The 15,750-nt window shown below is 37.1% G+C and overlaps 1 protein-coding gene across 2 annotated transcripts in view; it reads left to right on the top strand.

Moving 5' to 3' along the window:
* Positions 1-15,122, top strand: part of LOC149831588 (uncharacterized) — a 40,457-nt gene extending 25,335 nt beyond the window's left edge. The window contains exons 2-7 of one of the 2 annotated variants that reach the window (XM_090014000.1): positions 12,429-12,570; positions 13,268-13,415; positions 13,495-13,570; positions 13,717-13,828; positions 13,951-14,042; positions 14,679-15,122. In XM_090014000.1, the coding sequence (XP_089870126.1) occupies positions 12,429-12,570; positions 13,268-13,415; positions 13,495-13,570; positions 13,717-13,828; positions 13,951-14,042; positions 14,679-14,723 (615 nt within the window). In that variant the 3' untranslated portion in view covers positions 14,724-15,122. The remainder of the gene's footprint in view (positions 1-12,428; positions 12,571-13,267; positions 13,416-13,494; positions 13,571-13,716; positions 13,829-13,950; positions 14,043-14,678) is intronic. The other variant, XM_090014001.1, reaches the window with a different exon arrangement.
* The last annotated feature ends 628 nt before the right edge of the window (positions 15,123-15,750 follow it).

Below are 15,750 nucleotides of genomic sequence, written 5' to 3'. Positions count from 1 at the left end.
AAAGCTTGGTATGATGGATTTACCAACATAATGGTATAAAATGGTTGTCTTTTGCTATACTGACACTGCTTTATTTGTCAAGAACTCTAAAACAATTATTATAATTTTGTTATTATATATTGATGATATGTTGATTATGATGCAGTAAGAATCAAGAGTATCAAGTCTACTCTAACTGAAAAATTTGAAATGTCAAACTTGGGTTTTCTGACATATTTTTTGGGCATTAAAGTTGCCTATTCTCACAGGGGTTATTTTTTATCCCAAACTAAGCTTGCATGTGAGGTAATTGACAGGTAGGTATTTCAGATGACAAAACTTGTGAAACTCTTGAAGTAGTGAGAACAAAGATGAAGATTGATGATGAGATTTCTTTAGAAAATCCTACTCCTTAGAGGCAACCAGTTGGTTCATTTATGTATCTTAGCATCACCAGACCAGATATTTCTCATGCAGTGCATGTTGCAAGCCAATTTCAACATGCACTTACATAAGTTCATATGAGTGTTGTTCTTCGGATTATCAGATATGTGAAAGGGTCCATAAATAAGAGAGTATTTCTATCTTCATCTTCTGAGTTAAATTTAATTACCTATACGAACTCTGATTGGGGAGGTGACCCAAATAACCGTTACTCCACCATTGTTTTTGTATTTTTTTAGGTGAATCTTTGGTTTCATGGAGATGTAAGAAACAACAAAAGGTGTTCCTATCTTTTATAGAGGCTGAATATCAAGCCATGACAACTACAACCATAAAAATTGTTTGGATTCAATAATTATTGGAAGATATGAGAGTTCATGTTCAAGGGTCCACCAAGCTATGCTGTGACAACAAAAGTGCAATATGTATTGCAAAGAATCACACTTTTCATAAGTGCACAAAGCATGTCGAGATGGACTGCCACTATTGTTAGAGAAGAATATCTAAAGAATGTCATTGATCTACCTTATGTGACATCAGAATACCAACTGACGAACTTCTTCACTAAGGCACTCTGTTCTCTTAGATTCAATTTTCTTCTTGGCAAACTTTTGTGTTAAAGAAGACATGATTTGGTTCTGGATCTACGCCTGGTGCAGATTCATATCAGGTGTTTTAGTATTTATCCATATCACGTGTTAGTATTTCTATTCTGCACATGTGCACTTTTTTTTGTAGTTTGTACTTATAATCAGGGACATTATCGTCCATTGTAATTGTGAGTCACTGTATATTAACAAAGTTTCTCTAGGTCAAGTAACGACCTTTTCTGCGCAACCCCTTTGCCACCTGTCATCTCCTCTTTCTGTAGATAGTGAAGACGTGGGCTGGAACACTGAGTTCTGACATGGTATCAGAGCAGGCCCATTGAAGGTTTCCTTTCTATTCTTTATTCTTCCTTTCTTTTATTCCTTCTCTCATTTTCTGTTTCACGACAGATCTGATTTCCATTCAGATCTGGGTCCCTTCTAATCTACTTCTTGTTCTTTATTCTTTTTCTTTAAGGGCAGATCTGACGTGCTGCCTCTGATCACGTCAGATCTGGTGCTGTTTTCTCTGGTGCTGTTTTCTGTCTAAAGAACAGATCTGACGTGCTGCCTTTGATCATGCTAGATCTGGTGCTGTTTTCTCTGATGCCTTTTTCTGTCTAAAGAACAGGTCTGACGTGCTGCCTTTTGTCTAAAGAACAGATCACGTCAGATCTGGTGCTGTTTACTGTTATCTTATTATTCTCTCTGTCTAAAGGTACATCTAAAATCAGATCACGCTAAATCTGATTTGTTCATCTTTCACAATCATCTTTTACTCTTCATTCATTATTTCTTTCTTTATATTTCTTATCTTGTTTAATAGTTTCCTACGTAAACAATCTTGACTATTCGTATTATTTCTGTTGGGTGGATTTTTCTTTGTTGACCTGTGCTGATATATTGGATCTTCATAAATTGGACCGCGGTTCTGGTATATAACCAGTAACCAGATCTCTTTGCAAAAAAAAAAAGGTGCGCAGCACATGGTTCGAAATTAAAGACATTTGAAAGTTTCTCTTCTTTTTCAATCCATAATTGAAAGATATGGATCCGTCCTCTACTCATTCGGGTCTTTCCTCTAGCTTTTTGAGTCAACTTGTTTCTGAAAAACTCAACCATTCAAATTTCTTGACCTGGAAAAGGCAAATAATTCCCTTCATACGAAGCCAAGACCTTTCTGGGCACTTAGATGGATCAACTCCAGCCCCGCTTCAATTTATCATGTAGGAAATACAGGATGATAAGGGGGTTGTCTCATCTCGGATTATTCAAAATCTTGACTTCACGGTTTGGATGAAAAGAGACCAAGCACTAGTCGCGTACATCACTTCCACTTTATCCCAAGAAATACTGATTGCAATACCAGATGATTGTTCAGTCGCTGAACTATGGAATATGTTGGCTCAAACCTATTCTCAAATGTCGGAAGCAAAAGTTTTATGTCTCAAGCGAGAATTTCAGTCACTAAAGAAGGGCACTATGCCTGTTATGGATTACCTGAACAAGGTAAAAACCATCACAGATCAGTTGGCTCTTGTTGGATGTGCGATCACAGAGAGAGATAAGGTGCAACAAGTTTTAAGCGGATTGGGAGCAAATTATCATGTTCTTGTCACGTCTCTCACATGCTTGCCTGTTTTACCCAGTTTTGAAGACTTACGGGCTAAACTTTTACATTATGAGATCAGTTTGAAGAACCTTTCTGATGGTGATGATGAACAACTTGACTCCCAAAATGTTTTGGCTACTGGGCTGGTTTATGGACAAGGTCGTGGTGGAGGAAATAATCATCGCGGAGGTAGAGCTCAAGGCCGATATGGTGGACAAAGGGGACGTGGGTTGCTTCCTACCCCAAACATGCCTCCTAATGCTCATGTAGGAACTCCAAGAAATATTCCCACATGCTTCCTCTGTAATAAAAGGGGGCACATTAAAGCTGACTATTGGTTCAACCCTCATAACAAAGGCAAAAATTCTATTATTCAGTCAAACAAGCAGACTGATGGGAATAAATTTAGTGGAGATATGCAACAACTTTTGTTGGCAGCCCTTTCAAAGATGACAATAGCACAAGATGATCAGGAAGTATGGTATATAGATTCTGGAGCAGCCACCCATGTTACGGGAGATGCAGGTACACTCTCGAACTTATCTCCTTATTTCGATAATGGCAGTATTGTCACTGGAGATGGAACTCATCATTCCATTTCTCACACTGGGAATGCCATAATACCCTTCTTAAATTCATCCATAAAGCTGTCCAATGTTCTATATGCTCCTAATATAAAAAAGAACATTATTTCTGTCTCCAAACTTGTTGATGATACACATTCTTATGTCGAATTTACTTCCTCTTTTGTGTATGTCAAGGACCTTCAAACGAGGGAGACGTTCGTTAAAAGGGAGCGACGAGGAAATATGTACATCTTCAAGGAAGATCCTTTTATTCGTGTTTCTGCTCCTGTCGTCTTGAAGCCTTTGTTGAAGTCCAATGAATCCTCTTCTAAATGTCTTCTTAGTCTGTCTAAAAGTAATAAGTCAAATGTTTGGCATAGTCGACTTGGTCACTGTAGTTTTTCTTTTGTTGAAAAGCTTGTAAGAGATAATCTTATCTCCTCATCTAGTTTGAGTCCTACTTTTGGCAATGAGCAATGTACAAGTTGTCAATTGTGAGAGTCATGTTCTTTCTTTCAATTCAATTAATAAAAGAGCTTCAAGACCTTTTGAGATTATCTACTCTGATGTTTGGGGTCCTGCACCTACTTGTTCTTTTTCTGGTAGTCGATACTATGTTATTTTCATTGATAGTTATTCTCGTTATACCTGGATATATTTCATGAAACATAAATCTGAAGTCCCTAAATTGTTTAGAATGTTTCATGCCTTTGTTAAAACTCAATTTTCGTCAAATATTATGAATTTTCAGTGTGATGGGCGTGATGAATACACTTCAAATGACTCTATTGCCTTTCTTCGAAACAATGGTATAAGTCGCAGAGTTTCCTGCTCACACACACCGCAACAGAATGGTGTGGCTGAACGGAAACACTGTCACGTTGTTGAGAGTGTGATGAGCATGTTGCATGATAGTCATATTCTTATTGAGTTATGGACAAAAGCTTTTCACTCGGCGGTTTATATTATAAATCGGTTGCCGATGGTCATTTAGCAAATAAATCACCTTATTATACTCTTTTTGGGCAGCATCCAGATTATGATAATTTACGAATTTTTGGCTGTGTTTGTTACGTGTGCACATTGATAAATCATTAAGAAATAAGTTTCAGGATAAAGCTTCTAAGTGCAGATTTGTGGGATATGCGGGCGATTATAAGGGATATCGCTGCTACGAGCCTCTGACCAAGAGTATTAAAATCTCCAGAAATGTGTTTTTTGATGAGCAGAATTTTGAAGATGGGCATCCTTTACAAAATACACGTCAGTGTTGAAGTTTATTCTCCATGGTTAAATGTCGAGTTGTTTGCTAACATCAATGGAGAGTGTTCATCTGAATGCAGTGTTGCTCCCATGCCCTTTGTTGTACCAGATGAAACCTCTTGCACAACTCAAATTGAGATTGACAACTTGCCGCCCAAGGAGATTGAGAAGTTTTCAGGACCAGTCTATACGAGAAGAACAACAAAAACTACTCCCACCATTACTGATGTGACTGTTGATGAACCTGAAAATCATTCTTTTGTCAGAAAATCTGAAAGAATTCGACATCCAATTCAGAGATGGGTTAGTTATGATAATTTCACTTTGGATTTTCAGTTATTTCTGTCATAGGTCGAAAAACAAGATGAACCTACTACCTTCTATCAGGCAGTCAAGTCACACAAGTGGATAGAGGCAATGAATGAAAAAATAGAAGCTTTACATTAATGTCAAACATGGGACGTTGTTTCGAGACCCAATGATAGAAATATCGTAGGGTCTAAGTGGGTTTATAAGATCAAGTATAAACCTGATGGGAGCATTGAATGACACAAAGCAAGACTTGTTGCACGTGGCTTCACTCAAGAATATGGCCATGATTATGATGAGACTTTTAGTCTTGTAGTCAAGATGGGGACAATTCGTATTATATTATCTCTAACTGTTCATCACCAATGGACGTTGAGCCAGATGGATGTGAAGAATGCTTTCTTTCATGGGGCCCTTAAAGAAGAAGTTTATATGAAACAACCACCTGGATATGCGGAAGGAGATCCTAAGGCGTATGTTTACAAATTGAAGAGAGCTCTTTATGGTTTAAAGCAATCATCACGGTCTTGGTTTGATAGTTTTTCTCTCAAGGTTCAAAATCTTGGTTTCTGCAGATGCACTCTTGATCACTCACTCTTTATCTTCAGGGATGAGCATACAATCACATTCTTATTGATTTATGTAGATGACATAATTATCACGGGTAACTCTTGCAGTCATATCCAGAAAGTCAAGGAATTCTTAAGTTAAAATTTTAAAATGAAGGATCTTGGTGAACTGAGATATTTTCTTGGAATAGAAGTTGACAAGAAAGACAATGTGTTGACCCTGACACAACATAAATATACTCTTGACTTGTTAAGTAGAGCCAGAATGAAAGATTGCAAGCCTTTAGCTACTCCGAGCATTTTACAGCAAAAGTTGAGTTCCCACGATGGAGACTTATATGATGATCCCACCAGATACCGAAGTATAGTCAGAATGCTCCAGTATCTTACCTTTACTAGACTTGACATTGTCTATTCTGTAAATCAAGTGTCTCAATTTATGCAAGAACCTCGAACTGGGCACATGGATGCAGTTAAACGGATATTGAGATACTTAAAGGGTACGGTGGGCGATGGACTTGTTTACAAGAGGAATCTTATAGATATTGGGGTTCATAAATTTTTTATCTATACAGATGCAGACTGGGCAGGAGATCCAGATGAGAGAAGGTCAGTTTCAGGCTATTGTATATTTCTTGGCAGCAATATTGTGTCTTGGACTAGTAGAAAACAAAAAGCTGTTGCCAGATCTAGCACTGAGGCTGAATATCGTTCCATAGCAGCGGCCACAACAGAAGCTACATGGGTTATACACTTTCTAACAGAATTGGGAGAATCTATTTCAAAATCGTTATTATTGTGTGACAATCAAAGTGCGATAAATATTACTTTTAATCCCATTCATCATAGTCACACTAAACATATCGAAATAGATCAACATTTTGTCAGGTAAAAGGTTGAAGACAAAGAAATTGAGCCATACTATGTTCGCACTGAAGATCAAGTGGCCGATATGTTTACAAAAGGGCTGACCAAATATAATTTTTGGTTCTTAAAAGGCAAGTTGTCCATGATTCGTGATCATGCACAACTTGAGGGAGGCTGTTAAAGAAGACGTGATTTGGTTCTGGATCTACGCCTGGTCCAGATCCATATCACGTGTTTTAGTATTTATCCATATCACGTGTTAGTATTTCTATTTTGCACATGTGCACTTTTTTTGTAGTTTGTACTTATAATCAGGGACATTATCGTCCATTGTAATTGTGAGTCACTGAATATTAACAAAGTTTCTCTAGGTCAAGTAACGACCTTTTCTGCGTAGCCCCTTTGCCTTATGTTGTCTCCTCTTTCTGCAGATAGTGAAGACGTGGGTTGGAACACTGAGTTCTGACATTTCGTTCATCACACCGTAAGTTTGAGGGGGATGTTAAAATGTATTCCAAATATATATATTATATATATATGTATATGTATCTATATATAGATATGTATATATAGATATGTATATATATATATATTATATAATTTTGGTTGTAAATACCTTTTAAGGGTAAAACTGTCATTTCTATATTTACGCATATTCTTCTTGGAATATGATTGCATTTTTTCTTTCTTTATTTTTTTATATTCTTTCTTTTCTTTTTATTTTTTCTTTTCTTTTTATTCCTTTTTCTAGCCTTGGGGGAGTCCACATATAGACGTTGGGCCCCCTCCAACGTCTATATGAAGCCGCTTCAAGGTCTCCTTTTTGGCTTCATAAATAGGGGTCTTCCCCCTTTGTAATTCTTAAGCTTTTTAGCAAAAGCTCTCTCATTTCTTTAATAAAGCTTCATATTTTGTATGCCTTTGTGCATTTGTGCTCTCTTGAATGTATTGTGCCTTTGTACACATTTGTTCAAAGTATTCTTATTTGTGCCTTTGTGCACGTGTTTCTCACTAATAACTTAGTGTTCTCATGTATGTTGTCTCTTTAAGACAATTTCACAACTCTTGGCTCCTATTATGAACTATCTTATTATAATGATGTGAAACAATACTCATTGGAATGAAGCAATGAAAATAGAACTTAATGAAATAGTTGATCCTCCTTAGGCAATAAACCTATAGGATGTAGATGGGTGTTTAAAGTCAAAACCAAAAGCAGATCATTAGAAAGATACAAAGTAAGATTAGTTGTTAAAGGATATTGATGTAGAATCGACATATGAGTCGATTCACGATTCGAGATCCAAATGGATTTCCACGCACGGAAGCTAAGTAAGCAGGTGAGTCCGACCAGGACTCAAACAATCGGCTATTTGAGGTCTGGGCACTCTGTTTCGACAGAGGTGGACAACACGGGAAAGTTGTGCGACACACACAACTTTCGAACAGATTAAAAAACACAGGATTCAGATCTGTGTAGACAAAGTTACAACATATTCAACGAGGTGGATGAACAGGACACCCTGCACTGTCAGGTGACCAGTCTGATTGTTTCGAGGGGATTTATGATCCCTTTGACGACTGGAAAAGTTCTGCGATTTTTTTTTTAACTTTCCAATGAACCAAAGTTTTTAAATTTCAGAGTAATATTCTGCGACTTATGCTTAAATCAAGTTGTTGTAGTTTTTGTTTTAGACTATCTGAGATGCAAAACAAATTTTCTAGCATGCAGCAAGACAGGCAATTTTTTGATATATCAGACGATCGAATCAACGAAAACTCAGAACATGAATATTCTCAAGCAGACAACTATCTTTCCAGATCAGGTTTTAAATCGAAAAACTAAGCATGGATGACGAAGATACACAACAAATACGACAGGCTTTCAAGTAAATAACAGACATGCCAATTCAATAAAATAGCTATCGCCAAGCAGAGATTGTCGGCTATTTTAGGCTATCAATGAATTCGATTCAGGAAAAATCACAAACATGAAAGATGCAGCGTATGATGTTATCTTTCTAACAAGATATGATGTGCAATTTTTCATGCAGTAATAAAAAAGATATGCTGAAAATACGGAACAGTAACATAGCTGTTTTCCACAGAACAGGACTCAGGTCTTGTCCAGACGTCAGAAACTTGCTGGGAATTTTCACGGCCAAACAACGACAATTCAAGAGAAACAGTAAACTGCAAAGTTGACAGGTACGATCTTAGCTTTCCAACAAGCCAAAGATCATACGATTTGACCCAATATCTAGGGAGATACGACCCGAACACTGGGACTGTGTTAGACAGACCCGAGCACATAAATGGGTTTCTTTTGCAGAAATGAGATTCAATCAAACCAAACATACAACAACCACAAATGAGATGCAGAACAACAAAATCACATAAATAATTTCCTTAGCACTTTGGAGAACAGTTTCATAAGTTCTAACATAAAATCTAGCATACAAAGAACAACTAATATGAAAGACACCAAAACAAAAGATAACAAGTTTGAAAATTGTTATCTTGTTTGTTGCAACAAGATTGAAGAACTCTTCAACCACTTCCACAAGTTCAACCGATGACCAAGCACTCCACTAATATGTCACAACGAACACACCGCAACAAGAGGAATCAATCACCACGAAGAGGGCTAGACCTCGAAACCTTCAAGGTTCGAATCCACCATTCACAAGTTATCCTCAAACTCAAACAACAAGAACTACCTTCTTCAAAAATGACGATTTTTCTTGAATCAAAAGCAAGCCTCCCCCACCATGGTCGACCCCCTCTCTTTATCACATATGGGAAATGGGTCTCATTAAAGAGAGAAAACCCTTTCCCCAAGCAAGGGCTCTCCCAAGGCTTGACTAAGCCAAAAATAGCTTGAGGCTTTTAAAGCACAACCAACAACTAATTTGACTTTAAGTCAAATTAGAAATTTGAAATATGGTCATGGATGTCCACACTAAGTGGCGCCACCCATGGGGTCCAACAAGAGTTTGGATCTTGGACAAGATCCAAACAATGTTTAACGATCTGGACCTGTAGGCAAAAGCATGCATTAAAATTTAAAATGCAGAAAATAAAAGAAAAACTACCCTTAAGCCTCATACACCCTCTAGTACCACAAAAAAATCCTAAAGGGCACTAGAACTATCCGGATCCATAGAATTAGGCACCTAAAAAAAAAAAAAATAAAAATAAAATATCTAATATGATTCCTTACTTTGACAAAAAAAAATCGACACTGCAAAATGCAATTTCTGAGAAGGTAAAAGCAAAATCTCAGAAATTAGAATACAATAATCAAAAATGGATTTTGCTCGAAGATCCAATTAGACTCGGATAGTCCTGCGTGACATTGGATACCCAAGGGTATTGCATCTCGGATCGGGTATGGTGAGTTGGGTTTGGATCCAACTCATCTTCTCTGAATTGAAGATCTGAATGCTCTGCATCAGATATGCCCAAGAATATGGAATAAATTATGAGAAAATCTTTGCTCTCGTCGCAAGAATGACCAATGTTCGAACTCTCATTGCCATTGCCTCTATTAAAAAATGGCCCATTTTTCAATTAGATGTTGAAAATGCCTTTTTAAATGGAGAACTTGGTGAGGAAGTTTACATGAAACCCCCTCTAAGGGTTAATTTAAATAAAAAAAATTTAAAACTTAAAAAGGCCTTGTATAGTCTTAAACAAACTCCTAAGGCTTGGTATAATACATTTAATAATGTTTTGATTAATTTGGGATTTATCTCTTGTTATACTAACACTGCTCTCTTTGTCAAGAAAACAGGTACTACAATTGTGATTCTTCTTTTATATGTTGATGATATGATCATTACAGAAAATGACAAAGGTGTTATTGAAATTAAATTGATTTTAAAGAAAACTTTTGATATGTCTGACTTGGGGTTTTTGAGATATTTCTTAGGAATTGAGGTTGCCTACTCTCTCCAAGGATATATTCTCCTAAATAAAATTGATTGTTGACATATGTGCTAGGTCAGGAGTTTCGAATAAAAAAAGTAGAAACTCTAGAAGTCATAAATGCAAAATTAAGACTTGAAGATGGCGTATTGCTTGAAGATCCTATTCCATATCATCAATTGATTGGATCTCTCACCTACCTCTCCATCACCCAACCTGATATCGCTCATGCCGTTCATGCAGCAAGTCAGTTTCAGCATGACCCTATCACAATGCACATAGCTACTATTATGAGGATTGCGCGATACATTAAAAACACCATCTCAAAAAAGATTTTCTTATTCTCTTCCTCATCTTTAGATCTAACTACTTATACTGATGCTGACAGGGATGGTAACCCAAATGATAGAATCTCAACTACTGGTTGGGGATTCGTTGATTTCTTGGAGGTGTAAGAAACAATAGAAGACTTCGTTATCTTCAACTGAGGCAAAATATCGTGCAATGACAACGACAACAATGAAGCTTGTTTGACTTAGATCTCTCCTCCAAGATATGTGAGTTTCCATCTCCAAATCCTCGAAGATGTGTTGTGACAACAAAAGTGCAATCTGCATAGCAAGCAATCACACATTCCATGAAAGAACCAAACACATTGAGATGGATTGCCACTATGTTCGTAATGAATATTTAAAATGAACCATTGGGTTTTTGTATGTCACATCAGAGTACCAAGTTATGGATTTCTTCACCAAAGCCTTTTTCACTCCTTGTTTTGTTTTTTTACTTAACAAACTTTCGATGATCTCATCGTAAGTTTGAGGGGGGTTGTTAAGATGTGTGTATATATATATATATATATATATATATATATATATATATATATATATAGTCATAACCCTTAGGGGTATTTTTGTCCTTTTGATCTTATGTAATTAGCACAGTCCACTAGATTCTTTTTTTTCTTTTTTCTTTTTTTACTTTTTCCTTTTGACTGTTTGACCATGGACAAGCTGATCCATTTAATAGGACTGTTGGGATCCTCCCCAACGGTCACAAATGTGATCGTTGTGGAGCTCCCAACAGCTCTATGAAGCTCCCCTTTGTTGTATAAATAGGGGACCTTGTCCCTTCTCATGGTTGTGTGGTTTTAGAGCATTTCTTCAATAAAATACATTATTTATTTTATTCTCTCTTGTGCCATTGTGCTTAAGCACCTTGTGACTTTATGTATCTTGCCCATTAGTAGCCTCGTTATTGTGTGTTTAGCTATGTCACATGGGTGCGGGTGCGGGTGCGGGTGCGGGTGCGGGGGTGCGGCAATTTAAAAAAACTTGGGTGCGGGGATGCAAGGGTGCGGCAAAAATATAAAAAATTATATATATATATATATATATATATATATATAAAGTCTAAAAGTTGGACATAAATAACCCTGGGTGCGTTGACTGCACCCAGGGTCAGGTTGACCACACCTGGTGCTGCACCCGCTTCGCGTCGACGCGGGTGCGGCACCTAGTTGGTCGAGTCCCTGTGACATAGGTGTTTAGGGATATCTCTTGTGATCTCCCATTTCATTACAGCATCTCCTTTTAATGTTCCACTTTGCACAGGCTTTCATGAATGTTTTTTTCTTTTAAAACTGATTTATGATCAAGTGAATAATTCTAGATACTGCCAAAATTGAAGCATCACCATCTCTGCGGTAAAAATATTTTGTAGCATATTGAAATGAAGGACATCATTAGATATTTCTGATCTTGTACCTAAAATGAAAAAAGATTACGTAGTAGTAATTTGGATTGTGTTCCTTAAACATCAATTGATGCAAGTTTCATATAATGTGCAAGGGAGTTATGAATTTTGCAAACAGCGAATTAATTTGGACTACAAGACTTGGATAATTAGATGCAAGGCCTTCATTATGTTGATAACATTTGAAAACCCTCAATATTAAAGGAGCCACACTTCAACTCTTGAATTTTTTTAGAAACGTTAATGTGATACTAAATTATGCCATAATTGGTTTTATTGGTGATATTAACATGTGAAAGTAGAGATCAATATGCACAAAATTTCTTTATGGTTTCCCCCCATTGCATATAAATATCCATCTCTGTTGCTCTTTTAAAGTCTTCTTCATGCTTAGTCCTGCATGAATACATATTTTGCCTTTGTTTCTTTTTAGCTCCTTTTCCAAGTATTAAGTTTCATGTGAGTTAGGGATGTCTTAGTGTGTTGTGTATCATTATAATGTATATATCTCTATCGGGTCTGTTTTACTTTGTGTCCCTATTGACAGGTTATCAATGATAGTGATGTCCACAATGTCATACTTTCTTACCTTCTACACAACTGTTTCAAGGAGACTGCAGAGACATTCATTTCTTGTGCTGGGATGAATCAACCTGCAGATTATCTTTTGGAGATGGAGAAAAGGAAGCGTGAGTCATTATGTACAACATAATTCTTATATAATTTATAATTTGTAGTATGAGAATGTTGGTGTGGCTATTTGAGAAAACTAAACTCACCTATGTCACATGGGTGCGGGTGCGGGTGCGGGTGCGGGTGCGACACGGGTGCGGCACAATTTTAAAAATTTTGGTCACGGGGACTCGGCTATATATATATATATATTTTAAAATATATATATAATAATATATCCTGTGTGCATATATGTAGATATTGTCCTCTAAAGTTTGGCACCAGCATGAGTGTTTTTATAAACTTTGCAAATTGTACTTTTGCCCTTGCAGAAAGGGGGGTCCGGGCCTCCCCCCGGCGCGGGTCCAAATTTTTTTTTCTGGGGCTTATGTTTGAGACTCATGCTATATATATTTTTTAAAAATATATATAAAAAGATCTTTTTTTTTTGTTTTTTACCCTAAAAATGGATAATTTTTGGACTCAGTCAACGTTGATCGAGTAAAAAAAGGACAGACTCGGCCTCGGCGCGTTGACCGAGTCTGACTCGGCGTTGACCGAGTCCGGGCCGTGTCCGTGTCCGCACCCGTGTCGGGGCGTGTCGACTCGGGTGCGGCGCCTCCCTAGCTGAGTCCGTGTGACATAGAAACTCACGTATTTTACATTATGTTCTGATATCATCTAATCATATGCTTTCTGCTTGATGTATATCAGCAATATTTCTTTCTGCAATGGAGGGAAATGCTCTCAAAGCTATAGAGTTGACACAAGAATTGGCACATGATTTACTGGAGAAAAACCAAGACTTGCATTTTGATCTTCTGAGTCTTCATTTTGTGGAACTTGTCTGCTCTAGGAAATGGTGAGTAAATGGTATTTTATCTTGGTAGTTCATAGTGAATGAATTCAGAATAAATATGTGGCTTTGTCTTTCATGGCAGCACAGAAGCTCTGGAATTTGCTCAGACCAAGCTGACACCCTTCGGGAAGGAGCAAAAATTTGTTGAGAAGCTAGAAGTAATTTTTTTACTTTTTGGTTATGCTTGGTATTTAGTTCTTATTGCTCTATAGTAGAAAGAAACATGCCTGTATTCAGTCTCTGTTCAGTTTTCTAGGTGGATGCCACAAATTTTCATCCTTGTTCCTGGCTGAAATTTTTGCAGGATTTTATGGCACTTTTAGCTTATGAGGAGCCAGAGAAATCCCCTATGTTTCATCTCTTGAGTATGGATTATCGCCAAAATGTTGCTGATAGTCTAAATCGGGCAATTCTTGGTATATATGTCCACATTCCCGTGTCGTGGGCTGCAAGATGGTTTTAAAATTCCTGGTTAGTCAGTTTCTTTAGTGGAAAATTCCATCAGTGAACATTAACGCAAATCTTGTCATTATTGCAGCACATTCCAACTTGCCTAGCTATCCATCATTGGAAAGGCTTATTCAGCAGACAGCAGTTATCAGACAGTGTCTTAATTCAGAGCTTGGGAAGGTAATATGCCATTGTTCTTATCTTGGAAAAGTTGTATATATTTCTTCTGTTTTTCATAATAATGCATCTGATTGCTAGAACACAAGGAGATCAGAAAAATATTTTGGTTAAGAAAATGTCTAAAATCATTCACTTAAGGATTTTCTTTCTTTAGTTTTATGAGTGAAATCAAATATGTCCCTTTTAAGTTTATAGGAAATAACGGTAAATATAATCTGTCTTTGCTGAGTACCTGTTTTCAACGAGAACAAACCATTATTGCCTTGCAGTCTAGTAATTTGTTATTTTTTGTCAAGCTATTATAGAGAAGAACCCAATATATATAGATTAAGGCTTGATCTTGTATAGTTAAGGACATGCCTATGTGAGCTCGTTGCCAGCCCAGTCCTAGGTAAGGCTAGGGCACAGGTTACTAAGGAAACATCTAGTAGTGCCTGCATGTGTGTGTGGGTGATATTTTTAAGTGATACCTCCTTGTTGCTTAGCCCTCACCCAAGTGCCTTGTGGGGCCTGGTGCCTAGGCACATCCATCACATCTAAAGCAAGTTTGTTGATGGTGATGGTTATCAAGAATGCTGTATGTGGGTGTGCCGGATTTTGTTTCTACTTGAAGTATTCATGTTGTTGGTTTACCAGGATGGGCCTCCGCCGTTTTCACTGAAGGCTTTCCTCAAGAGCTAAATGCATCGTGATATATGAAAGGCTGGTAGTAAGACCCTTATGGGATGGTCAAGGCTTGCTTTTTTTAATTATTTTGTGGCGCCTATGGTTTTCTTGCTGAAATCTACTGATGAGTGCCATATTTGCCAAGTCTCTGAATAGGCATCATCTCATGTAATTGATTCTTCACGTTGCTTATAAAGAGGTACACATGCCATTTTCCTGTAATATGTATTTAAAATGCTTCCTTGTAAGCTTCACGCCGGTCCTGTGTAATTCTAATAGTTCTTGAAGATTCAAGTTGCCTACTGTTTTTGCTGTCTAGTTGTCATTTATGTTTTTATTTTTGTGTGCATACATGTGCACAGAATGCTTCTGTTCATTACTCCATACATTATAATCTAGAATGGAGGATACTTGAATGTATTTATCTTTGTTTAATTGAAGATAACTTGGCAGAACCTGCAACTTACGGCAAATATTGCACCAAATTAAGTTGCAGAACTTGTTTCACAAAGGCACACCCTTTTTTTCTTGCATGAATCATTAGCTCTTAATTTGGAACATTACATGATTTTCGTTATTCGAGAGGAAGCGATACTCCAATACACTTATTCCTCAGTTATAAGTATCATTGTCAACAGGTTGCTGAGAAATACTGATAGTTCTGGTCTTAATCTAATGCCATCTTGCTTAAATCAATGTCTTCTTAGAGGCAAGTACTGAAAGAGTTGGTGTTGTGTGGTGATCAAATCTTTATGAATTATTGGGGTTTGAATAGCCTTGTGGTTATGATCAATCTTGACCTACTATGTTAAAATTTCCACATTTGCTTGAACATGCTCATTGTAAAAAATGTAGTATCATTATAGTTCTGCAAGTAACAACTGGCTCATATGTGCATCTTGCAAATATATGCACACCTTTGACTAGCATCTTTTAATCTAGATCACAGTTTTGCAAGTGTCGTTATGACATGACACGATTGAAATGTAGCATGGGTATGCTTCAACTTGCAGGGAAGACTGAAAACAAAGTTCAGCACGGT

Source organism: Nuphar pumila, chromosome 7 (assembly GCF_984573655.1).
Source record: "Nuphar pumila chromosome 7, dmNupPumi1.hap1.1, whole genome shotgun sequence".
NCBI classification, from domain to species: Eukaryota; Viridiplantae; Streptophyta; class Magnoliopsida; order Nymphaeales; family Nymphaeaceae; genus Nuphar; species Nuphar pumila.
The sequence above is the reverse complement of the archived record's forward strand: the minus strand, read 5'-3'. Positions and strand labels throughout refer to the sequence as shown.